Below are 25,341 nucleotides of genomic sequence, written 5' to 3' on the forward strand. Positions count from 1 at the left end.
GTCTTTCCCTGACAACCTCACTGGAAGCTTCATGCAGCTGTAAAGAAAACAGTTTATTGTTTGCCAAAACCGATAAAGATGACCTGACATGTCTTTGCATAAAGAAAACACAACTGGATGTAAAGAGGTTAGTAAATCCACCTATTTTAGTCAACGTCAAGTCAAATTTATTTATAAAGCACATTTAAAAACAACAGTTGACCAAAGTGCTGTACAGTCGAAATAACAAAAGCCATAAAACAACAATATAGAAAGACAAAGACCAGTTTAACAGAAAAAAAGACAAAGAAAGACAACTCCCATACTCAGTTAAAAGCCAAGGAATAAAGATGTGTTTTAAGGCAGTGTAGGTGCCAGCCTAACCTGCAGAGGCAACTCATTTCAGAGTTTGGGCGCTACAACTGCAAAGGCACAATCTCCCCTGTGCTTCAGCCTTGATCTCGGGACAACCGGAAGCAACTGGTCAGCAGACCTGAGTGACTTTGATGGGACATGTGAAGTTCTGGATCAACTTCAAGCATGAGAAAGAGGCCTTGCACCAACAGCAACGTAAAGGGCAATACAGAAGTCAGGTCTGGTTGAGATAAATGTATTAACCCTTTCAAATAAGAGCCTCAGCTGAAAAAAAAACTAAATTTGATCACTGAGTTAATCTGTTTGTCCAATTTAAAATCACTATCCTTGCGACTTTCCAACAATTGTTTTAAACAGTTTGGATCTTTCCGTTCCAAAGGCAGGTAAATTTGAGTGTCGTCTGCATAACAGTGGAACAAGATGCCATATTTTCTGAGAATGGACCCTAAGGGGGGCATGTAAGGGGGAAATAGGATTTGCCCGAGAATAGAACCCTGAGGGACTCCAATAGGGAGAGGCGCTTAGGAGGATACAGAGTCACCAAGGCTGACAGAAAAACTTCTGTCAGACAAGTAAGACCACTCCCGAGCAGTACCTTTAGTGCAAACACAATGCTCCAGGTGAGAGATGAGGATATTATGGTCTACTGTGTTGAATGCAGCTGTGAGCTCTAAAAGCATAAGAATGACAGAATCTTTCAAAAAGAACACAACATTTGTCTCAATTATTTGAAATAATATCAGAAAAAATATTTTGTTTTTTCAGCCAATGTTAAAAGACACCTTCAACTTGTCTTTTTTTCCACTTGCATTCAGCTCCCCTGCATTCTCCTCTGACGGCACGAGTGATGTCATTCAACCATGGTTCGGATTTAGATTTGGATGATGATTTTAAATGGAGCGACAATATCCAGGATGCTTTGACAGGTGGAATAGAATAGTGAGGTTAACTCCTCATTATTAAAACAGTATTAAAACAAAAGGGGGTCCTGAGTGAGTCTCATTAGCATTTTTAAAAGCAGCAGAGAACCTGTAGCTGATTTTGCTACACGGGCTGCATTCATCTGCTGCCTCTCAGCACTGACGTTGGCCTAGATTTGATCCCAATGGCTGAAATTTGCATTTCTGTCCTTCTGATGAGGGCAGAGATGTAAATAGCCTGAGTGATTGTTTTATTATGGCCTGGTCTGGTGTTGTGAAAGTACACAAGCAAGAAAGCGTGTGTGTGTGAGTGTGTGTGTGTGTGTGTGTGTGTGTGTGTGTGTGTGTGTGTGTGTGTGTGTGTGTGTGTGTGTGTGTGTGTGTGTGTTTAAGACAGGTACTTTAGATGTCCAAAGAAAAACAGCTTGAGTATCAAGCTTTTTCAAAAAATGAACAACTAAATGGGCTCCACCCAAACTGTTGAGAACTGAATGACACCAGGGGGCACTGCACTGAATCAAAACTTATTAACATTAAGCTAGTTTTCTTACTGTCACCTCATTTTTATATCACAACAACAACTTTGCAAACCATGCTGGTGAGTTTTACATATTTAAATGTACTTTTTACTATTCCAGGCATCCATTAGTTTCCATTCATTTCTTTAGGGTATGAAAGTTACATCATCATTGCCTGGTAATGTAGTTTCATTGCAGATTTGAAAAGTCTCCACTGCTTTACTCCACAACAATGATACCACTTTGACCAAAATTAATGCAGAATTGATGTTTGTTGTGATGGACAACTTGAGCAAGTCTCAGGCGTCTGCCCTTTGATTTTCATTCCATGTGGAAATAAATGGAAATCAGTGGCCATCTGTAATGGCAGTAAAGATTAATCTGAAAATCTAAACCTTAACAGCATGAATTTGAAAATGGTCATTAAAAATATAAAGTATACATAATCACTTGTAAAGCAGCTAAAGCTTGTAAAACACTGGTTCAGTCCTTTAAGTAGGCTTCATCTTCAAAGATTAAGTCCTCGTGCACACAGCACATGCAAGCCTCCCAAACTGGATGAAAAAAAGCTTTACTGTATCAATTAAACTGTCCATCACAGGGCTATTTATCCTGACTTGTACTGCTTACTCTTAAGGATGACTGAATCAAATAGAAAAACATCACTGTTGAAATTCAGTTCAGTTTATACAAAACATTTATCATTAAAAATTCTGATAGACAAGCAGACTTTCAGTTTCCTCAAAATAACATTTGATTTCTCCAGCATTTGATGTAAAGTATTTTATGAGGGACAATATACTGTACGTCTGTGTTTTAACATTGCTGTTTGTCCAGTTGTCAAAATGTTTGTCCTCAAAGCATTATTGATCTCTTTATCTCTTTATCCGACACGTCTTTATTTTTGTAGTCAAAGGTCAGACGTCTTCATCCACATCATCATTTCATATATCTCACAGCATCTCATGAGAATATTCATGAGCTGTTTTTGTATGATTACTGCACTGCGGTGAACAACATAACATTCACCTGTGAGGTTGTTTGAGGCTACTATAATGACTGTAACATCCTCGTTCCTTTCACTGTGATAAAAACAACAGGAAATATCAACATTTAAAGCATGTCCTTGTGACTCTGAGCTTTCCTGAAACCCGCTTTTATATTTCAGATGTCAACATTATGTTCTCCAGCAGCTCCTAATAGTAAACATAATATGTAATCTGGGGAGTTATTGTTTGTCATTTTCATTTGAAAGGTGGTCGGGAATACAAAGGGAAACACCCTGAGGGAATTACCAAGGTAGAGAGAGAGAGAGCACTGAAAGGGCATAAAGGACAGATGGATGAGAGGAATGAGGGGCATCACCATGTAGAGAAAATACCCAAAAAGATCACCAGCTGCACAACACTACCTGAACCATTTGGTTTCCCCCGTCAGTCAATTAATTATGAATTCTCAGCTATTTTCACTTCCTCATACTGATCAGCAGGTTTTGGTGCTAGGTGAAAGTATGAGTCTTATAACCACAAGTGAGACCTATAATTAGTTTGGATATGTCTGTTAAAGGTCACAAAATGTTATGTGGTGTTACAGTATTTTGTTTAATTTTAATCAAAGCCTAGTTTCAGGCCCATGTCTTAAAAAAGCATTTCTATAATCCAATCAACCAATGACACACTTCAAAAATTGTATTCTGATTACAATGATTGTTTATGGATAAAGACAAAAAAAAAAAACCCCAAAAACTACACAAAGCAAAACAGCAAATAGTCACATTTGAGAGGATAGTGCCATTCATTTGGGAGTTTTTTTGCTTTAAAAATTAATTAAATTATCAAAATAGTTGCAGATGCATATCCTGTAGATCAAGTAATAAACTAATAGCTTCAACTCTGTACCCTGCAGCCACAACCTGCATACACATAGAGGCCTAAACTTATTACTATATTGAGTATTCCCTTTAAATGTATGTTATACTGAGCCCTAAGTACAATAGAACTACTAGAGAACATGTACGGTACAATTCATCCCTGCAGATGTATTTACTGCCATTATTATCCCTTCATGATATGATAACGCTTCATTATCTAATTCATGTTTATACTTATGTTTAAATGTGTTATTCGCTTTCCGTGATTGTATTAAAGAGGGACTTTCATGGGTTTTTTCTGCGGCAGACAACTGGAGGCGGAGTTTTACATAAAATGCCAGTTGAAGGGAAGCGGCGAGTGAACTGAGGATCTCCTTCCGCCGTCCGTATGTGCAGAGAGCAGTCTGATATCGCTGGGAGGGTAAGCTTTTGTTCCACTTTACGCACGGAAAATGTATTTTAACTATTTATACATGTGTCTGCTTAGTGTCGTGTGAGTGTAGTAAGGCAGAGGTGTTTGTATAATGCTTTAAAAATGTCGTTTAATGCGTACATGCGCCTCTCGTAGTTGAGCTACTAGTCATCGCAGTCTGAGTGTGGTCCTTTGTGTCCTCCATTGCTCCGGTGACAGATCATCGGTTAGTGAACGGGTAGAAAGGTTAACCAGTTCACGTTAAAACTCCTCAATAAACGTATAATTAACGTTATGCAACCCTCAGACTGCAGTGGTGTTTACATCGGGTTGTTATGCTGTTAAATAAGCTGCATTTAGCCTTCAGCGTTATCCGGCTTGTGTTACCGACAGCTAACGTTAACTCAAGCTGTTTCTTTTCCGTTCACAATGCTAATGCTAGCGCGGCTGTTAGCTTCAACGCTAACCGTAACTTGACGCTAAAATATTGCTTAATGTTGGCTTCTGGCTGGAAGTAAAGTAGCTGAACACTACAGAAACACGACCAAGTCTTCACACATGACTTCACACAGTTTTTTCTAAAACATTAAAACTGTAAATGACCAGTGTTACTCTTAACAATAAAATTTCTTAGGAACCTGAAGCGGACTTTTAACTACGTTACGTCATTTCTGCAAATGCTGATTGGAGGTAAAAGTTAATTGGTTTGGCTGAAATAATTAGTCATAAACCGAAAATTATTGGTCAATTATTGACTAAAATGTCAATCATTATCTAGTTCCAGCGTATCAGATATGGAGATTTGAAACCTTCCTCAGTTTCAAACGTTTGAAATTGAATATATTTGAAGATGCTGATCTTTATAGACCATATAATTAATTGAGAAAGTAATTGGTAGATGTATTTAATGAGAAAAATCATCAGTTGCAGTTGTAAATCGATTACTCTTTTGTTCCCGTCACATCCACAAACTGTCTTTGTTGTGCTTCATAGAAGTACAATGATTTAATCCTCACATGTCAACCACGCTTCATAAATTTATTTAAGTGAATTGATTTTTTTTTTTTTTTTTACCCCCGGTAGAAAATGGGTGGGCTGTGGAAAGAGACCCTGGCTCTGGCAGAGGACTACCTGTCCATTTGCTGCACAAGCCCACATCAAGCCCCTTCACCTCCCAGCGAGTCAGCCGCTGCCATGAGGCGTCTGGCCCAGGACATGGAAAAGCAGCATCAGGCTCGCTTCCACTCCCTTGCTCAGACCTTCCTTGGGCAGTGCGGGCCGGACCCCTGCTCCAGCCTCAGGAAGGTGATAGAGGAGCTGGTGGGTGACGGACATTTGAACTGGGGAAGGGTTGTGTCCCTTTTCACCTTTACTGGGGTGCTGGCCAGACTGTTGCTGGAGCAGAAGGGAATGAAGCCGGGGCTGGACTCTGGGCAGGGGCAGGAACTGGGACAGGTGCCTGGAAGCTGCAGGGGATTGGCACAAACCATAGCCGACTACCTGGGAGAGGAGAAGAAAGACTGGCTGCTGGAGAATGACAGCTGGGTAGGTCTTAACTACATGGCTCCTCCTATACAGACACTACTGCAGAGCTGATTGAGTCAAGTAGGAAAGACAAACACTGAAGATAAGAGGAGTTTTGATTGTATTTAGGGCATCAAGCCAATTTTAAACTAAACTGTTGGAAAAATCCCTTGAAGACTTAGAAGTGAAAATGATTTATAAAACAACTGGCATTGGAAACCACCTAGTCTTGATAGGATCATGTTTGCTTACTTCTCCGGTATTCACATCTATGTGTAAAAGTGGCTTAAAATACGACCAGAGCTTAGTTTAGATGGAGCCATTTTTGTTTGCCGACAACACAAGCATTCAGACGTCTCATGAGGCCGCTGTGATTATAAGAACTGTAGAACAACATTAGGTGAGACTATGAGGACTGTGTGCTACAACAAGGTGAACATCAACAGTGTAAATTCAGGGTCCTGATTAAACAATGTTGAGGTTTAGATTATCAGTTTTTTGTAAAGTCAGTATCAGACTGTAAAAACCAAATGAAATCAAACACACAAGGATCATTTGAAAACTGCTTGTTGTGGCTTTTTTTTACTGGAAAAAACTTAAGCTTAAAGGGATTGTATGATAGACTTAAAAGTCTCACCAAAACGAACTATAGTTGAATGTCTGCTTTTGTGAATGAGCTCGCCCTGGCCCCCTCCCAAACGCCCACGTAAACACACACACACACACACACACCCCTCCTTTCTTCTGCTGGCAGCTGGTTTCAACAGACACGTAACCAGCTCAGCCAGATGGACTTTTGTAGTAACAGTCAAAGCTTCAGTGTGTTGAATTTGGCTTTCCCCACATTGAAAGTTAGAGTGGTATGACTAGAAAAACATACAGCTGTAAAGAGGCGAACACCTGGAGCCGAGAGCAGGTGCACTCACTGGTCAAACCTGTGGCTTCAGTCTGAAAACATGAAGAAATGCAGCTGCAGGAGGCTGCACACCTGCATCTGGCTACGCTGTTTATATTGTCATATAAACATGAATAATTTTGCCTGTTTCTGTGTAAGATTTGGGGGAAAATGGCACAAATTTTTTTTTTTCTATACCTGCGGGTTGACACTTTGACAGAATTCATCTTTCTTACTTTGAAAAACTGCTGCGTTGTCAGGAATGTTTGAAAAGTTGCAGATATCAGCAGCAACCTCGGAGTGTAAAATAGTTTTCTGTGTTTTTGGAGAAACCCAAGAATAACTGTGACATATTTTCCAAAATATTTTGTATAATTGCCACCAGCTGTCAGTTAAGCCACTGATAGTTGAAAGTCATTTTGGCAAACAGTTAACACTTGCTCATTTGTATTCTAAACCTACAGCAGATGGAGGAAAAACTGAAAGTTGCAGATAAATTTATTTTGTTGCAAGTAAACAAAAAAGTTTCATACTCATAAAGTTTTCTTCTTTTTTTTTCTCTGTAGGCGGGGTTCTGTAAGTTCTCCCGCAGTGCCAGAGAGGTGAACCAGGACTCGTCCATGAAGACAGCGCTGTTTGCTGCGGCTGGAGTCGGCCTCGCTGGACTCACCTTCCTCCTGGTGCGCTAACCAGCCTTTTTAGATCCTTTTGCATCCTCATCCAAGTTCTTGTTTCATTTGGCACAATTAAGTAGATCTTTGATTCAGTCATTCATTCTAACATCAGTGCTGCAAAAACACAGCTTAATCTGTAGTGAATTCAGGGTTGTTATCTCAAGTCATCAACTGAATGTTTGCACATACTCGGACCCCCCCCCCTACACACATATACATAAATACTGACATTTTGTCACTTGCTCCTTTTTTAAAGATTGTAAAAATGATCTCAATGCCTTCAGAAATTTTGGAGTGAGTGACATCAGCTTGCATATCGTAGACAGGTGAATTACTAAAGCACAGGTTTCTGCACAGGATCGGATCACCTTGCTTTCAGAGTTTGTATTTTCAACTTTGCAGCTAAAAAAGAAGAAACTCTTCATTTCAGTTTTCCCACAGCTTTTTAGTTTTGATTTTTAAAATTGTCAGCTGCCTTTTACTTCACGTGTTTACCTGAGTTGTGTATGTCGTATAGAGCCATTCTAGTGTATAATGTATAAATTAATATATTATATTTATATGAAATGAAACTGTAAACAGATCTGACTCAGTTGTTTCATTGTTTTCAAGTCTGTCTCATTCATGTGATATGTCTTTTGATTTACACGGTCAGCTGAACGCAGGGCTGACGACCACACAACGGTGCTATGATATGTTGTGAAATGTTTCTTTTGTCAATCTACAAACCAGGGACCAATCTGACTTCTGACATATTGCTATTAGAACAAACCGTTGCTATGACATTTCCTCCCCCCCACAGATCTCTTGAAACATTATATTTTTACATTGTTTTGTTCTATTTATTTCACTGTTTTTTGTAATAAAAAAGATGCAATTATAGCGCTTGTGATTCTTGTAATTGAGTGCAGTGAGAGGTGATGTCATCTTTACAGCTTTGTGATTTCCCTAAAATGTCCATGCAGTGTGTAGGAGGATATGAATAGTAAATGATTGTCCCTGCCTTCATACGCAGACATATGGTCATAAATAAGATATGTTCTGCTGTCTGTCTCTGAGCTCCTCTGACCCTCACAGTGCTCGAGTTACACAACAAGCTTGTAGTGCAGCAGCTTCACACTGATGATCTGTGAAATAATTCCTCACAGACTAAAGCTGTGACTAAACAGAAACAAAACACTACATTTCATGAGAGTCACAATTGAAACTGTGTTACCAGTAGTGAAAAGTGTGCCTTTTTTTTACATTTTATTTGGGAAGTAGACATCCCATACATAGTTTCAACTTAGTTTCACATAGTTCTATAGTTTCCTTTGGTGCTCATGACCTTATTTGTACGTTTGCACAGCTGATAATTGCAGCATATTTGGCAATACTGAACCATTTTTGCTGTAAATAAAATAGTAAATCTGTTCATTTTAGAATAGTTTTATACATAATCCTTTGTTTTATTGAAGCACAAGTGGGACATTTAACAGTTGTCAGTGCTAGTTAACAAACAAAATGGAGACATTTTTTTAAATAATCACACACACATCTTTGGCATTTCTGTACCCCAATCTCTTGTTATGTATCAGCTGTGAGGTAAATTATTGTATGAATATGGAAAATGAATGTGTGAACTTGTGAAAGGTTAATATGATTAGAGACAGCCATAGAAACCATGTTTGTGCGTCTGAGCAATATGTTCCTGTGTGAAAGAGAAACAAAGAACATCTGTTCATGCCAGACCATATAAAGTATATCCTGCCATGTCTGTGGGTATAACCATGCGTAGAGTAGTCACGGTAACTCCTAGTGGCTGGTGTCAAAGAGAAAAAGGAGTATTCACCCCACTGTTCGAGGTTCACTCCTCTTTAGCAGCTTGTATGTCTGTATCAAGTGTGAGTGAGCCGTGCTCTGAGAATTAAAGAGAGTGTGACAATATTGAGAAATTGTTTCTTTCCTCATTGAAGTCAAGTGCAATAGGTGAATTGTCACCACCCGGCTGACATATATGTCTTGATCTATAGCAGAGACGCTAAAATTGAGTGATAAATAGGTCTATAATTGGTGTACTTCTGCTGCTTCTGCTTTTACTGGCCACAAGGCTTCTGATGAACAAAATGATACCTTATTTCAAGCGGATGCTCAAGTTTTTTTGTTACCACCAAGCATAAAAGGGCTGAGTTACTCAACTGGATCGCCCTGTTGCTGCACGTCTTCAAAAAACTGCTTTCATCACTTTAAAACAGAAAGAAAAAGCTTGTTGAACTTTAACAGCTTTCTTTACTGCTGTATTCACAGCATGATCAGCACACTATAGAAACACACTTTTCAACACACAAAGAGGGAATTTGATGCTAAAAAGACTGTAAATGTGGCAGATATCCATTTGATATGACTACCTCAGACTGCTGACGTCCCATTAAGCTTCACACCAATTTAAATGCATTTAGCACTGAAACTAATCATTTCCCTCATTTCCAGTTAGCTTCAACACTGTTCACACGCTCGCCCACATACACATTTCTACACTACATTCACAACACATGTTGTTTGTGAAATAGAGAACCACTACTCCCTCTAATGTGGTTATCTGTGTTTCCTGTTGATAATTATTTTTTTTTTATTTTTTTTTTTTTAATCCACCATCCCCAACAGAGCATCACAAACAGCAGACAGATCTCTTGTTATTATCACTATCTGTTTATTTTATGGATTATAATACAGAGATTACATGGGCAGTACAGCAGCCCCCATAACTGATTTAAAAATCTGAGGAGCTTCAATATATCTGCTTCATTTGTTTTATTCTATAAGCTGGTGATTGATGTGATGAGACTCTGTCTCATCTGGATTCAGCTCTCTGGCCCTTTAAAGGTTGGCAATCAATTTCCTGATGGGTTATTCTTGCTGCCAACTAGACATGCGGTTTATACCACATCCTCACTGATCTGACATGTTTCTGTGACGCCGCGTCAAAGAATAGTAATGAGAAACTCGATGAGCTCTCTGACTGCTCCGACACATATGGTCTTATATATAACTAATTATATATACTCAAGTCAGGACTGGGCAATATATCAATATTATATTGATATCATGATATGAGACTAGATATCATCTTACAGTTTGGATATCGTAATATGGTGATATGACGCAAGTGTTGTCTTTTCCTGGTTTTAATGGCTGCATTACAGTAAAATGATGTAATTTTCTGAACTTACCAGACTGTTCTATTATTTGTCTTTACCTACTTAGTCACTATATCCACATTACTGATGATGATTAAATATTATAAAAAATATCATTATGTAAATATTTTGTGAAAGTGCCAATAATCATCCCTACAGTATTGTCGCATATAGCCCAGCTCTAACTCAAGTACTGTACTTGCAGTAAGTACAATTTTGAGGTTCTCTACTCGAGTAGCTGCATTTCATTCTGTTTTATACTTCTACTCTGCTAGGTTTAGGGAAATATATTGTAGGCTTTGTACTTCTCTACAATTATATGACAGCTATAGTTACTAGTGATTTTCTAATAAAGTAATTTAACACTCTCATATGGTGTGTTTCTGCAAAATAAGGACTTTGAATACTTCAAGTACATTTTGCTAATAATACTTATGTATTTTTCTTCAGTATAATTTTACTTATAATGGAGAATTTTTGAATTTTGGTGCTGGTACTTTTACATGAGTAAAGTATGTGAATACTTATTCCACTGCTGGTATGCACGTTTGGAGAGATTTTAGGATCATTAAATGCTACCCAGCACACACCCAGATAAAAAAAAAGATAAATTAATAAAAACTCCACATGCATGTTATGCCAGGATGTAATTTGTCTGCACAGGAAGCAGTGCATTTCCATCCCATCATGATTCCTCTGATGTGATTGATTAGATCTGCTGGAAACAGAGGGACGGACGTTGGAACGGGGACAGTTCAGGAAGTTGAAGACACTGTGATCTCTGTTCAGGTGGACGATCATATCAGTCTGTCAGGCGCACAGTCAGCACTGTCAGTGCTGATCACTACACAGGATGAAATTTGACTACAGTTCAGCCTGCGTAGCCTCCTTTTACACAACAGCTCACTAACTGTTCACCAAGCGGCGTGAAAATCTTCAGAAATGATCACAACATCGGTTTTTCAGTGATATTTTATTGCATTTCTGGAATTTTGTTGTTGTTGTTGGAATCAGTTACAAACAACAGTACATCAGTAAGTTGTTTAAATAGTTAAAATACATGCTCCGTGTCAAAATAAATATCTCTTTTTCATGTGTAACATTTGCCATTGATTTAATATTTATCATAACAGATAGATTAGATTAGTGCTCAGCTCATCACGACCGAACACCACGCAGGGAACAGTTTGAAAAAGTAGGGCATATATCTGAATATACAATACATCTGAGTCCATGTTCATGATGTGTTTGAGAGTATAAATGACAAGGAAGATGTAATGAGTGTTGCACATTCTGTCTGCAAACACACAAAGATTAAAGTAACAAATGGACATTTTGGGGAAAATACTGATTCACTTTCTTAATAATAATAATAAAGTTCTATTTTCTGATTTCCCACTCCTGAGACCGACATGATGAGAGCAGTTTCTCAGGCTACAGGCCAGCTGAAAAGCTTCTCGTCTTGCATCGTGTACACACCCACTATGTTTTCTGCGCATACATTCATAAACAGAAGTACGAATCAGTGCCCAGCTCCTCAAAGCTCTCTCATCATCTTCTCGGCTTTGTCTTTATTCACAAGGAAGACAATGTATGGTCTGATCTTCTCATGGCTGACAGTGAAACTTAAAGGCTTTAATTTTGGTTGACAAATACAAATGTGTCAAATTTTAATGTTTGAAATCCTTTTTTTTTTTGGTATTCAAATAAGCAGGTGTGAGAGAGTGACAAACCATGTACTGCTCTTGCAGTGTGAATATAGCCTCTGTTGTATCCTTCATCCTCTAATGGTGAGTGCATTTGTTCTTGTGATTAAACAGCTTTGACTTTTTTTTCTCCGCTTTTCCCCCACCAGCCGTCTTCTTCACCATCTCCACCATCTGGTTACATGAAACACAAGAAATTCAGTGCTGCTATATTGGACTGTTTTCTTTTGTTGTGATTTGTTTTTTAACTGCATCCTTGTGAGAATTGAAATTGTTTACATTTAAATTTAATTAACTTAGATGACTTCACTGTTTATCAAATGATGACCATATCAATGTTTCCTGGTATTTCTACTGTATTTTGACAGGCCAATTTGGCTTAAAGAAAAATCTGTAAACTAATAAACTAACTATGTGATACCAAAACAGAGACTAAAAGCAAGATAAACTGATACACTTATATAACATGTACATATTAAATAATTACCAGCAGTCTATTAAAACTAATACTAGCAATTTTTTTGCCTATGCCATATTTTAAATAAGATTCTTCACTTTTTAAAGCTCATAGACATCTATCTCACTAACACACTAACCTGTGTAGTATCAGGAAACATTCCTGTCTCCAGCTTGGAGTGGATCTTTTCACCATTCAGTGACACCTCAAAACTGTCTGAGGAGGTGAAAATAAGACAACGAAAATGAAAATACAACCAATTCAATATTAAGTACAGAAGTGCCAAGGTTCATAATGTCTATTTATTTTCACATATTGTCTGTGTTTGCACTTTGCACTAGAACAGATTTCTGTGAGACAGTGGGCGCAGTATGAAACAGACATTGGCTCTGCTAAAAGATGAGTTAGGACTGTGTATTTTCACAGCAGTATTTTCATTTTTTTTGTCTTAATTTAAGTTCTTGAAATGTTAACCCAACATTTTTAAAAGATGGATAGGTGGATATTTCAGTTTGACTTTTTGATATCAGCTCATAGTTAGTGTGACACAAAAAGGTCCCATTTTTATTTATATTATTTTGACAAGCAGGTGGTAAAGGCGATACCAAACAGCGTCTCTAAAAAAAAGAAAAAAACTGCAGCTGTAACCTGCATTTTCTGCAGGTGGCACAGATGTTAAAGCTAAAACTCTTTGACTTGGTGACTGAGCATAACAAGGCAGCTCCAGTTTCACATTTAAAAAATATGAAAACTATGTAGGGTGACAAACAAATATGAATATGATGGTTGTTTTTTCTTTATATTCCGTCCATCTCATTACTGTATATTGTGCTTCTGGATATCTTACACTGCCTCCCTAGATGTATTAGTCTGGCTGTAATGTAGGCTGATGTGCAGATATGTGACATGGAAACTGACATTTTGCAACTGCATATGGAAGATCATTGCTGCCAAAAAGAAAAAAAAAAAAGGGATGAAAAGTTGGTAATGATAAAAATGAAAAAAATAAGAACTGGCATAGGCAGTATAGACAAATTCTAGGATCGCAGGGTGATCTAGAGACGCACTCAACCAGGGGACACAGACACAGAGAGAGAGACAATGATTCATGGAGATTGTTGAGGCGATACTATAATTATTTGTAATTCCAAATAAATTAATCTGAAGTACATCAACCATCCAGTTAGACATACTGAAACAACAATATTTAAAATTAGCATTATTCACAAAATATATTCCAAAACAACTATGGCTATTATCATGGACCTCAGGTTTCTCACCGTTCATAAATTGGAACAAATCAATAGTTGGCAATCATTTAAACATGTAAACATAATCAAGGGATCAGTACAACCTCCAAAGATATATCTGTTATTTAAGTTACAATTACTAAAATGGTATAATACAATTTTGAACAATTTTCGTTATTCCTTGAACTTTTTTTGAATGGCAGGAACAGAAAACACTCTGGAAGATATAATGTCACCTGACTCATGTTTATAGAAAAGTAATCAATTTACATTCTTCATTCATGCCAGCAGGATAAAGGGTTTTTAGCTGATGTATCCAAAAACAGTCCTGTTGTAAGAGTAATTTTTCATGACTACCATGTCTTCAGTTGAGCCACGTTTTTTCAATTCCAATACATTTAAGATCCTCAACTTTGTGTCCATGTTCACAGAAATGGCGTGCCACGGTGATGTCATATCTATATGTCTGATGCTAGGTCTGTGCTCATTGACCCTAATTTTCAACTTTGAGATGTTTGACCTATATAGTATTTGTTACATTGACAGAATAGTAGATAAATTACATGGGTTGTGGTTGTGTAGGTGAGTAGTACTCCTCTGTACTCCCTTTCTGTGTGTGACATTGAATTTGTCAGGTTTCACCATCTTGCCACATGAGTTGCATGATCTACAGGGGGAATTTCCCAAAATGAATGTCTTCGGTCTAGTTGTATGTGAATCTGCCTTCACCAAGCCATCTCTCAGACTTGTTGCTCTCTTATATGTGAACAAAAGAGGATGTTAAAAACTGTTGTTCAGTGTCGGATGACAGAATATGCCAATGCTTCATAACTGTAGATTTAATAACTGAACTGAAAGGATTATAAGTTCAAACATAATTTTGTTTTATTTGTCTTAACAAATAACTGTTTTCTCTCTGTAATGTTCACAGTCTCTGTCGCTGAGTGCAGGTATGATTCTGAATAACCTTTTTCTCTTAATCCGTGCAACATGTTCTTGCTTTGTGGGGTGAATTCATCTTCTGTGCTACAGATGCCTTTAAGCCTGTAAAGTTGACTCACTGGTAAACTTCTTTTTAGGGACATTGGAGATTGTTGTGGTTATTCTGTCTCCATCTTTGATTAGTTTAACTTCCAAGAACGTGTATAGATTCTAAACTCTTTTCCATCGAGAAAGAAATTGATTCAATACACGAGTTTTAATAAGAAAAGAACTTTGAAAGCTCCTCCTCATCACCTGACCAAATTATAAAGATGTCGTCATTGAATCTGGAATAATGCTTCATATATTGTCTATAAATATTGTTGTTGTTGTAATTATTGTTGTTGTAAATAAAGCCTTCCTTAATTTTGCCCATGAAGATGCATCCATATGTGTAAGCAGAAGGGGAAGCCATGGCTGAACCATACTGTTGTTTGTAATAATCATTCTCAAATAAAAATACATTGTTATTAAGGATGAACTGCATTAATAAACCCATTAGGGGGAGTCTGCTCTACCCGTTTGTTAAAGAAATAACTTAAACCCAATGCTCTAAACCCAAGTCATGTAATATTTTGGTATATAGAGATGTTACATTGAGAGTCACCAACCAATCACTGTGATTACATCTTTGACTGAATCAATCCTGATAAGGAAATCAGTTGGATCCTTGATATATGAAGGACGACCCCTAACCAATGAGTAAACCATAAATTACAGGTGTGATTGGAAATCTATTGAGCAAAAACTTTGCTTCTTTTTCGGTAATCCATTTATTGTTTTGACCTCTTTGGATAATAGTATTCAACTCATGTATATAGTTCTCTGTGGGATTCAGTAGTAACTTCCTGCTAACTTTTTATCATCAACATTTTATTTATTTTTTCACTTTACTTACTTGTGACCATTATGGCTGTATCACCTCCTTTGTCACATGGCTTTATTGTGACATTCTTTTCTTTTCTTTCAGCATGTTTGAGATTCTTTCTCTCACACTTCAGTATATGTGATAGTTCCCCAAATTTATTTTCTACTTCTTCATCTACCAGTCTACAAAAAGTATTTATGGAGTGATTGCTTACTGTGAAATAAAAAGTACTCATAGGTTTGAAAATGTTCTTGTTTTAACTTTATAAAGTTAAAATTATGACATAAGACAGTAAGTCAAAATTATGACTTAAAATTTTTGACTTACTTTCTCTAACTTTGTCTTAAAAAGTCAGATTTTTGATATAGCAACTCACGATTTTCCATGAGTATTTTAATTTTTCTCATTCCCATGGTTTTATTTAACGTTTTGGCTGAAATGGGCCTCCACACGGCACTATATGAGTGGAGAAAGAAAAAGCAGCTTACCTGGCCTCCCCTTGGTTCCTGACACCTGCACACCAGGAACCTGCCTTATGGCACCAGCCAGTTCCTGGTAGCGGTACGCATAGCTTCATCCTTTACTGTAACACAAAAAAACACTTGATTATATAATAAGAGTTTCTGTATTTCTAGCCAACAGGAATATGAAAAATTTAAATATGTACCTAATTTAAGTCTATACATCTATTTGTTCCTGGTCCTTTAGCTTCATTTGAACCCTTAAGTTAATTTAACTGGGAAATTGTCACATCATTGTGCATAAAGACAGGAAATGTTCTGTAGACACTAGTTTCCTCATTACTATGTATCTATTTCTCAACACACACACACACACACACACACACACACATTTTCTGCAGACTGTCTAATGCACAAGGTTAACCAGCAGAATAAAGTTAAAAACTTACCAATATTCAATGGTGACTGTAGTCATGGTTTAGTGGCTGATTCGTGTAAACCAGTGGTTTATGTAGAGCTGTAAACACTCAGACAAAAGCTGATCTGAATAAAATGCAAAGTCATGATTATAGGACTCTATGTTATGAGGTAAACCACACCCATTGGGAGGGCAGACCAGTCTGTCCAGTGTACACATCATTATTAAATTTGAAAAAAACAAACCAAAAAAAACAAACCAACCACATGGACAGTATAGTTTCAGTATCATGTTACAGTTGTAGTTTCCTCCCCTGCTGTTGTCTTCCTGGTATTTCACTGAAGCCAAATTGACCAACAATACAATAAGTATAAAATTAACACAACAAAAAGTGCACAATTTAAGAAATGTAAGCCAAAAACCTCTACAAAGTGTATGAAAAGTGTTATTGCAGAGCAGAAGAACCAGATGCCACACTAAATTCTTATTCTCCTTCAAGTGAAGTGATGACAGACTGTGAGAGGATATAGGCCGTTACAGTCAAACCTCTGTGACATTCTCGTTTTAGAGAAGTGAGAGAAGCAGTGTGTTATCACGCAGGTGCATTCAGATTAGGGACGTTCAGCGGGCTTAATTCAGGCGAGTCTATCAGTTTCAATCAGAGGTGACGTGTTTCAGGTGAACAGAGGTTACTGTGTGTTGATTCATAAACCAGCAGCTGCTGTCCAACTGAGGAATCTGAGGCCTCTGTTCAAACACCAGACCCACTGTCTCCTTCTGCAGGCATACTGTCAAGAATTTACCCACCCTTCATCTGCAGGACTTCACTGCTCTGCACTGATGATGGACACTATGCAGTCAGCAACATTTTAAGATCCTCTCCAGACTTGTTTTAAGACATTTAAAAATATTCTAATAATTTGTGATTGACTGGAGGCGTCATATTACCACATCACACATACATCGTTCTGCACAGTGAAGCCCAAACATCCAAGTGAAGTAACAATAAGCTTAACACATTTCTGAGTGAACAGGGACGTTTCCACAATGCAACTAATGATTCTTTTTGTTTTCAATTAATCTGCCAATTGTTTTCTTAATTAATCAAATGTCTGTAATGCCAGAATAGTTACAAATGCCTGTTATAGTTCCCAAGACACCAAGATGATGCATTCAATTTGCTTTTTTTTTTTTAATCCAACCAACTGACAAACTCAAAACACATGAAGTTTATTATGATATAAGACAAAGAAAGGAATTAAAAATCCTCACATTTGGGAGCCAGTGAATGTTTAGACTATTAAAATAGTCTCCGGTTCATTTTCAATCAATCAACTAATCATTTCTGCTCTAATGTTACCATAATAAATATGAGAATGTGAGAAAAAAATGGGAAAATCTTTCAAATACTGATGACCAGTTTCATCTGTGTCTGAAAGACTTTTGCTGTTTCATCTTCACAGCCCACTTACAAACTGCAGGGAGCAAATCTGCTCGGTTTGAATCTGAATATAAGCCACCTATCACAACACTTGTAACACCTGAGCGATGTTGCTGAAGCTTTTTTAACATTTTATTTGTTTAAAATGATTCCAGTACAAAATGTATACAGTAATACCCTTAGTTCGTCAGTTCCCCTGAATAAAATATTTTAATCTGTTCAGCTCATGCCAGATATCAGTATCTATAAGATACACTAGATTGTAATTTGCTCATACAACAGTTGATGACAAAGATATAGCAATAGTACCTTTGTAACAATAAAAACTATCAGCAATATTTTGGTGGACACACTTTCAATACAATAAAATTACATACATTGTTCTGTAAAAGTTGCATTGCAATCTGCCCATATTTTACAAGATTTTCAAATTCATGTATATCTTTTAATTAACTAAGAGACAAAAAGTTGTGATACGAGTCTTTATACATTTAAAAAAATGATCTGGTGGCAAACTGCAGCGTTGCAGTGACTGAATCTCAGCAGGCGTTCCTCTCTGAAGCTGCTGTAACAGATGTACAATGCACTTAGATTTGTTCTTTTTTTGTTAAAACAAGGCAACGTCTCAAACTTCATAATAAATAATAAACCCTCCGCAATGATAGTGTACCTGTCCATATATCCAGTTCATATATATATATATATATATAATTCATAAACTTGTACAAAATATGTTTAAAACTTTTTTACCCCCCCATTTATGTACTAAAAAACAAAGGTTAAGATGGTTGAATTGTGTTCGACACAGCATTTTGGTGGGACCAACAAAAACAATACACAGTCTGCATGCACTGGTTTCCATGGAAACACAGGTGTGATTCTTCCAGTTGATTGGATACGTCTTCCTGCTCCTTGGCTTTGACTAAATGGATCAGAACAGAGTAGCCTCGTGATCATTCGCCTTCTCGCTTTAAAGGGATCACAGCATCAGCCTCATTGATTGGCGGGACTCCTTGACGCCGCCCCCCGGGTTGGGAGGATCATCTTGCGGGAATGTCACCTTATCTGGCGTGTATTCGTTCCTCTTCAGATCTGACCAATAAGAGGGAGGGAAAAGGAAAAAAAAAGTGTTATAAAACTATAATATATCTATAACACAATAAATCTATCACCAGTTATCACCAGAGGTTTATCACCGGTAAAATACGCTAAATTAAGATTAACCAGCAGCCAAGGCGGTAGGTAAATGCTGCCTTAAAGCTCGAAGATTTTTAGCACAATTGGGGAGTGATTCAGTTTAGTAAGGATGCAACTGAATGGCAGCTGTAGAATATCCCTCACCAGGAAGTTTGAGTTTGCGACAGCAGGAGTTGCAGTGATGTTTTGCACGAAAGTTCCTAATGGCATCATCTCCCAGGTTGGCGGGTCCGAATATCATATCATAAGACCTGCAGGAGTCCCAAAGTGCAAAGTTATTTAAAAAAAAAAAGTGGCTGATAAAGTTGAAATGTTATTCAAAAGTGAGTCACAAGAAGCTAAATAAATCAATTAAAAAGGTGAATGACGTGTGAGAAATTGTTAAAAGTGCACTTACCCCTTCTCACCACTCTTTATAACTGATGGATCTGTCAGAATCTCTCCGACTCCTACAGAGACAAACACACCAAACACGCTTCATTATCAAAAACGTTAATTAGAAAACAATATCAATACTGATAGGTGCACTGGCAGTTCATTAATTTAGTAGAATAAACTGTAACTGGAGAAAAAGCTGTAATATAAACGCACTAGGGTGACAACTAACGATTAATTTAATTAACGATTAATTGATTAGTTGTTTGATCTACAAAATGTTTCCTGAAGCCTAAGGTGACGTCCTCAAATGTCTTGTTTTGTCCACAACCCAAAGATATTCAGTTTATTTTATAGAGGACTACAGAAACAATATTCATGTTTGAGAAGCTGAAATCAGAGAATTTGGACTTTTTTTAATATAAAAAATGACTCCAAACGATTAATTGATTATCACGCACAGGAAACAGGTGAACTACATCACTATGTGAACCTCATAACTACTACAAAAACAAGCTCTCCCATCTTCATGACTGATTATCGATGATGTATTGATGATTATTCCTTGTACTGAATGTGGAGATGTGTTGTCCTCGTGTAAAGGAAACAATTTTAAACAAAAAACATTTTCTATAAATTCACTTGATTGCTTGTTAAGGGACTCAGTGTGTTGATACTGTATGTATCACATCTTGTGTGTCTTTACCCTGCAGGTCGAGCACCAGCAGCTCTCCGCGGGTGTACTCGAAGGTCCAGTGGCTGAAGGCCAGCATGGTTTCCTCCAGGAGGTTGGTGGGGACAATCTCGTCTCCGTTGTTGTTGTTGAACTTCCTGAACTCCCCAGTGATGCACTCCTCTATGGCAAACCACTGTCCAGCAGAGTGACAGTAGAGCAGAAATACCTCCAGAAACCTGCACACACACACAGTGACAGCCACATTAAAGACTCGGGTTCTGACTTGTAAATCTACATTGCATCTAAATGCATTTAGAATTGTGAACAAGGAAATATTTATTTCAAATATTAATTTGAAAATAAAATAATCAAATTCCAGGATGAGATGATGTCAAAGGATCATAAATGTTTCGAAGCGTTTATCAGTGAGAGCTGCTTTGCATCATGTAATATGCAGTTTGAAAGCAAGAGAACAATAGGTGCTGTAAAACCACAGGAAAATATCTAGAGAGTAAATGCGGAAAAAATGAAGCCTGTAAATAGACTTGCAAATTTTTGCAAATTTTGTGCATTTGTTTAAGAAATAATGCTAGAGATGACCAGTGCTTCACAACAAGCATGCAGTGTTAAAATCTAGCTGGGTGAAGGAAGAGTTTGTGTTGATGTGTATAAATCATATGTTGTACTACTTTAAATTATGCTAGATATGCTAAATATATATCAGGCCTTGAAAAACCACAGACACGCAAATCTTGTGACCTGACTGCATAACACACGGAAATAAAAAATACATGAAAATAAAGCATGAAAACACTTCTAGGATGTGTGTGTGTGTTCCTGCGTGTGTGTTTACCTTGGTGAATAAGGAATAGTCTTCGGTCTGATTTGGTTGAAAGCAAATGTCAGCTTTTGAGCGGCTCGCTGTTGTTGAATTTCCTGGATTGTCACAGGGAAAAACCGGTCACACACACCACCTTTTCACTGTATCACCTTTGTGTAGGAGGCTCTTACATGAGTATCGTGGTATGTTTGTGCTCCCTACCCTGAGACAAAGGTGCAGCACAGTGTCCTCCTTGTAGATGCTCTGCCAGGTTTGGACCACCTCTGGAAGGAAGGACTTGACTATATACAGGTGTCCTGGTTTCAGGATGTCGTACTCGGACCAAGTGCAGAGCACTTTGAGGGCCCGTCTCAGTCCTCCGCCCATCTCCTCCTTGCTGAGAAACTCGATTTTTGCACAGAGGCCCCGCTGGGCCCAGGAAGACATGCTGTTGTTGATGGTGTTGGGGGAGCTCTCCTCCAGACGGTACACAGTCACCGGCTCACCTTAAAGAAACACACAGCGGCAGGTCAGAGTTAGACACACTCCTGCTGTAGAGATAAGATTACAGTGTGATATTTCTAAAATCAACTCTAACATGTCAGATTCTGTGTTTGCTCCTGTTTCCCTGCCTCCGTCTCCGTCTCATCCTTCTCTGTGTCAGAACAACACCACTTGAAAATGACACTGCATTACACACTTTGACCACTGGGAGGCAAAAAAGATCCCAAAACAGCAAAAAGAACAATGGTCTAGTATCATAAAGTGCATCCGGCTGATGTATTAGCAAATATTTACCTACTTACACATCCAGCAGACGAAGAGCAACATGTGCTGCTGTATGTCCATAAAGTCTGCTTTATGGCTTTAAATATAGCCCTGATGTTCACTGCACTGGTGTTTCAGTCAAGATTTGATCCATTAACTCTGTATGATGGGTGTGGGTCTCTGTGGGTATGCTAGGTATTTGACTTCCTTCCTTTTTAGATTACTTTTTGGGCATTTTTGCCATTATTTACAGCACAGAATCAGACAGGAAATTTGAGGGCAGAGAGAGGGGAAGATGACAAAAAACAAAGTTCCTTGGGCCAGTTTCAGGATGATGCAGTTATGAGGTATTGTATGACAAGAATAAATACAGCTAATAAATGCCAGCTGATTCTGAAACAACTTCTCCAAAGCTTTTAGACAAGTATTTACTGATAACGAATGCTTCTTTAAGCATTTACTTTGGCCAGATATTTCTGTGTATTTTCTGTAGATTTATGTCTTTTTCATGATTTGTCTCCAACTTTGTTCAAGACTGATTAGACAAAACTATGAGCTGAGAGCTGCCAAAAGCTGCATAAAGCTGCAGGCTGTGATAGTGCTGGTAGCTCTTCACAACACATTACATTACAGGATTCTTAAGATGAAATGATAATAGTAGAAATATTGCTTCAGTTTTAAAAATGCCATGTTGCTGCCTGTTTCTTAGACAAACTGTGTGTTGTGTTGACTGCAAATAAACAACCACCTCCTTATAACACCATCATGATGAAATGGCTAGAAACTGCATGGATCACATGACTCACAACCATTTACATTTAAAGGCAATCAGCCGATTGAGTTTCCTTGAACGATTCACAGTGACAACAACAGAAAACTAGCAGCAAAACTGTGACAACAACATGCCCACCACTCGAAACTACAACATCAAAATGTTTCAAATCGGTGGTTTGCCAACACACATGCTTAAGATGCCACCTACACTTTGTTATTTGATAGCTTGGGCAAACAGCTGCAGGTGTGGGAGGGGAAATAACAACGTAGAAACCACAGTCTTCTTATCTGTCTCCTTACTTCCTCATTCTCAAACTGCCTGCCGTCGTTCCTCAGAACAGTCGGCAAAGGTTATCAGCTGACCTGACATATCTGGGAATGCACTGTGATCCACTCTTACCTCTAGGGGGCACCGGGGTGAAGGGGATACTCTGGGACAGCCTCATCAAGTTGTTGCGCTCGACAGCTGCAGAGGGAAGGTGTACACACACATCCACACACACACACACACACACACACACACACACACACACACACACACACACACACACACACACACACACACACACACACACACACACACACACACACAAGTTAATACAATTGCAGTAGAGGAGTGAACAGAGGTAAAACTACTTTGTATGATTATTAATTGCTCTTTGTCTTCACCTATAAACTAATTACTGATTCTGGAAACTTAAATAATACATGAAAACATAATAATGCAGCATATTCTCTTGAATCCATATCTCACCTGAGTACTGGTAGCTTTCTATGGGCTTGAAAGGTGAGCCAATAGCTACAGAGAAAAAAAAAAAGTTGACTGTTAATCTTATTGCAAAATGTTCTACAGAAATAATTGATGGCAGTCAGTGAACCTGCCAGTGGTGATCACTGATCAATCATCTGAGCGCATTAATCCAACAAAAACACCCTGAGTTGTTCCAGTACCCACCAGTAGATGTCTCTTTACTACTTCACAACAACGGAGGCACAGAAACAGGCATCATGCTAAAGTTTAGTGCAACAGTTTTACTGGAAGTACATTCTGTTGCTAGGTAAACACCGCCTCACGGTTGTACACCTCCGCCAACCAGTCAAATTGCAGTTTACATCCATGTTTGTCCAGGCTCATGTAATATTTGTAATGAAGACTTTGAAGGAATATAGTAAAAAAGGCATCAAGTTTATTTTCTGGTGAAATGAGGTATCACTATATTGACATATAAAATGTCACTTAGACATTTGTGTGTCATAATTAGTGTATTGAGTTATGGCCAAGAATGTGTTTTGTGAGGTCACAGTGACCTTGACCTTTGACCACCAAACTCTAATCAGTTCATCCTTGAGTCCGAGTGGATGTTTGTGCCAGATGTAATGAAATTCTCTCTCTTCTCAGGCGTTCCTGCGTTCACGAGAATGGGATGGAAGGACAACCTGAAAACATAATGCCTCTGCACTGGCATGAGAATGTCATAAAAATGTGCAAATATGATAATATATTTGTGATTCCTTCTATAATTCAAAGTCAGAAGGTTACAGATGTAAACATTATATAAACCTGAGCTTTATGGGTTTTTTTTAAATAAATTTTAATTTTTTTGGAATTTCCTTGTTTTCTCATGCTAGATGATAAATATTATCATTGCCAGACCTTCCTCTTAGTGTCATCAGTTCATTGGTCTTTCTGTTAAGAAATGGTAAATATTGGGAGCAGGACTGAAATTTAATTATTTTCACTACTGATTATTTTCTCCATTAACTCATTAAATCATTTAATCTATTAAATGTGAAGAAGTTGTGAAAAATTGCCCAAGGTGACACCTTCAAATTGCTAGTTTTGTCCAAAGATATTCAATTCACAGTTATATAAAACTGAGAGAAGCAGAAAATCCTTGAAAAACAATTGAAACATTAATTATTTATCAAAATAGTTCATTACTTTTCAGTCGACTAATCAGCCCCAATTGCGAGTGCAGGTATTCATGGTATTAAAAAAAAAAACTTTGTGCTGTTTGGTTGGTCAGTGCAGGTTACTCACAGTCCTTTCTGGCTCCGAGGTGAGTGTGGCGTGGTGTGTAGAGAGCAACTGCGGCTGTAACCACAAAATGAGGCACGATGAAGCTTTCATCCAGCAACATTACTACACCTACATGAAGTATAAGTAACTGAAAAACTATCGTATGATGCAGTGTCTGCAAGTAGGCCTGAAGGCTTTGATATGTTCCAGTGAAGTGACCAGTTTGTAAAGATTTGAGATATTCCTCGACTGCCTCAGATTATCAGTCAAATTCTTGTCACCTTGTCTGGAATAAACCTTTAATTATTCTACACTATTCTGGAGGCGCCGTGACCCGTTGTCTTTCAAAACACTATGATGTTGTTAAAGCAATGTCACAACCAAACCAAAGACAGACAATGTTTGAATAAAACACTAGAAATACAGTAAAAAGGTTATTTATGGATTGTAGAAAAACGGTTGTCCCCATGTTACTGTATGGATACCACAAACACACAAACACACACAGAAAGGATGAAAGGAAGGGGAAAAGGTCAAATGTCACTGTGATAAGAGTGTTCATGTAATGCTGCTGAACCAGCTGATTCAGACAGAACGAGTCAGACCCAGCCGAACCATTCAGATGGAGGAACGACAGTAAAACGACAGATCTTACCGTTTAGTTTATCTTCCCCAGGAGCTCGACTGACGGGGAGCAAGACAGACAAAGACAGAGAAAGAAAGGCATTAGTTGAACAAAAGATTACATGTATAGCAGTCTGACTTACAAATCTACACAGGAGCTTG

General features: G+C 37.9%; 2 protein-coding genes and 1 long non-coding RNA gene across 3 annotated transcripts in view; 1 reads left to right on the plus strand and 2 right to left on the minus strand.

Annotated features, from left to right (window-relative positions):
- The first annotated feature begins 3,975 nt into the window (after positions 1 to 3,975).
- On the plus strand, positions 3,976 to 7,381 carry bcl2l10 (BCL2 like 10). Its single transcript, XM_042421728.1, has 3 exons — positions 3,976 to 4,083; positions 5,158 to 5,619; positions 7,060 to 7,381. The coding sequence occupies exons 1-3, from the start codon at positions 4,051 to 4,053 to the stop codon at positions 7,180 to 7,182; spliced, it is 618 nt and encodes a 205-aa protein (XP_042277662.1). The 5' UTR covers positions 3,976 to 4,050; the 3' UTR covers positions 7,183 to 7,381.
- A 3,925-nt stretch (positions 7,382 to 11,306) lies between these two features.
- Positions 11,307 to 16,604, minus strand: LOC121900531. Its single transcript, XR_006096987.1, has 4 exons — positions 16,516 to 16,604; positions 16,094 to 16,188; positions 12,646 to 12,722; positions 11,307 to 12,223 (listed from the first exon to the last, which is right to left on the minus strand). It is a non-coding gene; the product is annotated as an uncharacterized LOC121900531 (long non-coding RNA).
- A 1,504-nt stretch (positions 16,605 to 18,108) lies between these two features.
- trpm7 (transient receptor potential cation channel, subfamily M, member 7) overlaps positions 18,109 to 25,341 on the minus strand; it is a 42,159-nt gene continuing 34,926 nt past the window's right edge. The window contains exons 31-40 of the mRNA XM_042433639.1: positions 25,211 to 25,239; positions 24,577 to 24,630; positions 23,290 to 23,334; positions 22,936 to 23,001; positions 21,216 to 21,499; positions 21,027 to 21,109; positions 20,204 to 20,409; positions 19,520 to 19,571; positions 19,267 to 19,373; positions 18,109 to 19,017 (exon numbers count right to left, since the gene is read on the minus strand). Of these exons, the coding sequence (XP_042289573.1) occupies positions 18,905 to 19,017; positions 19,267 to 19,373; positions 19,520 to 19,571; positions 20,204 to 20,409; positions 21,027 to 21,109; positions 21,216 to 21,499; positions 22,936 to 23,001; positions 23,290 to 23,334; positions 24,577 to 24,630; positions 25,211 to 25,239 (1,039 nt within the window). The 3' untranslated portion in view covers positions 18,109 to 18,904. The remainder of the gene's footprint in view (positions 19,018 to 19,266; positions 19,374 to 19,519; positions 19,572 to 20,203; positions 20,410 to 21,026; positions 21,110 to 21,215; positions 21,500 to 22,935; positions 23,002 to 23,289; positions 23,335 to 24,576; positions 24,631 to 25,210; positions 25,240 to 25,341) is intronic.

This window comes from Thunnus maccoyii, chromosome 1 (genome assembly GCF_910596095.1).
Source record: "Thunnus maccoyii chromosome 1, fThuMac1.1, whole genome shotgun sequence".
NCBI lineage: Eukaryota > Metazoa > Chordata > Actinopteri > Scombriformes > Scombridae > Thunnus > Thunnus maccoyii.

Bases quoted from the DNA above. Each gene is read 5' to 3' on its own strand.
- bcl2l10 (XM_042421728.1), top strand. From the start codon at position 4,051: ATGTGCAGAGAGCAGTCTGATATCGCTGGGAGG. The intron at 4,084-5,157 runs GTAAGCTTTTGT...TACCCCCGGTAG, and splicing joins AGTCTGATATCGCTGGGAGG to AAAATGGGTGGGCTGTGGAA. The intron at 5,620-7,059 runs GTAGGTCTTAAC...TTTTCTCTGTAG, and splicing joins TGCTGGAGAATGACAGCTGG to GCGGGGTTCTGTAAGTTCTC.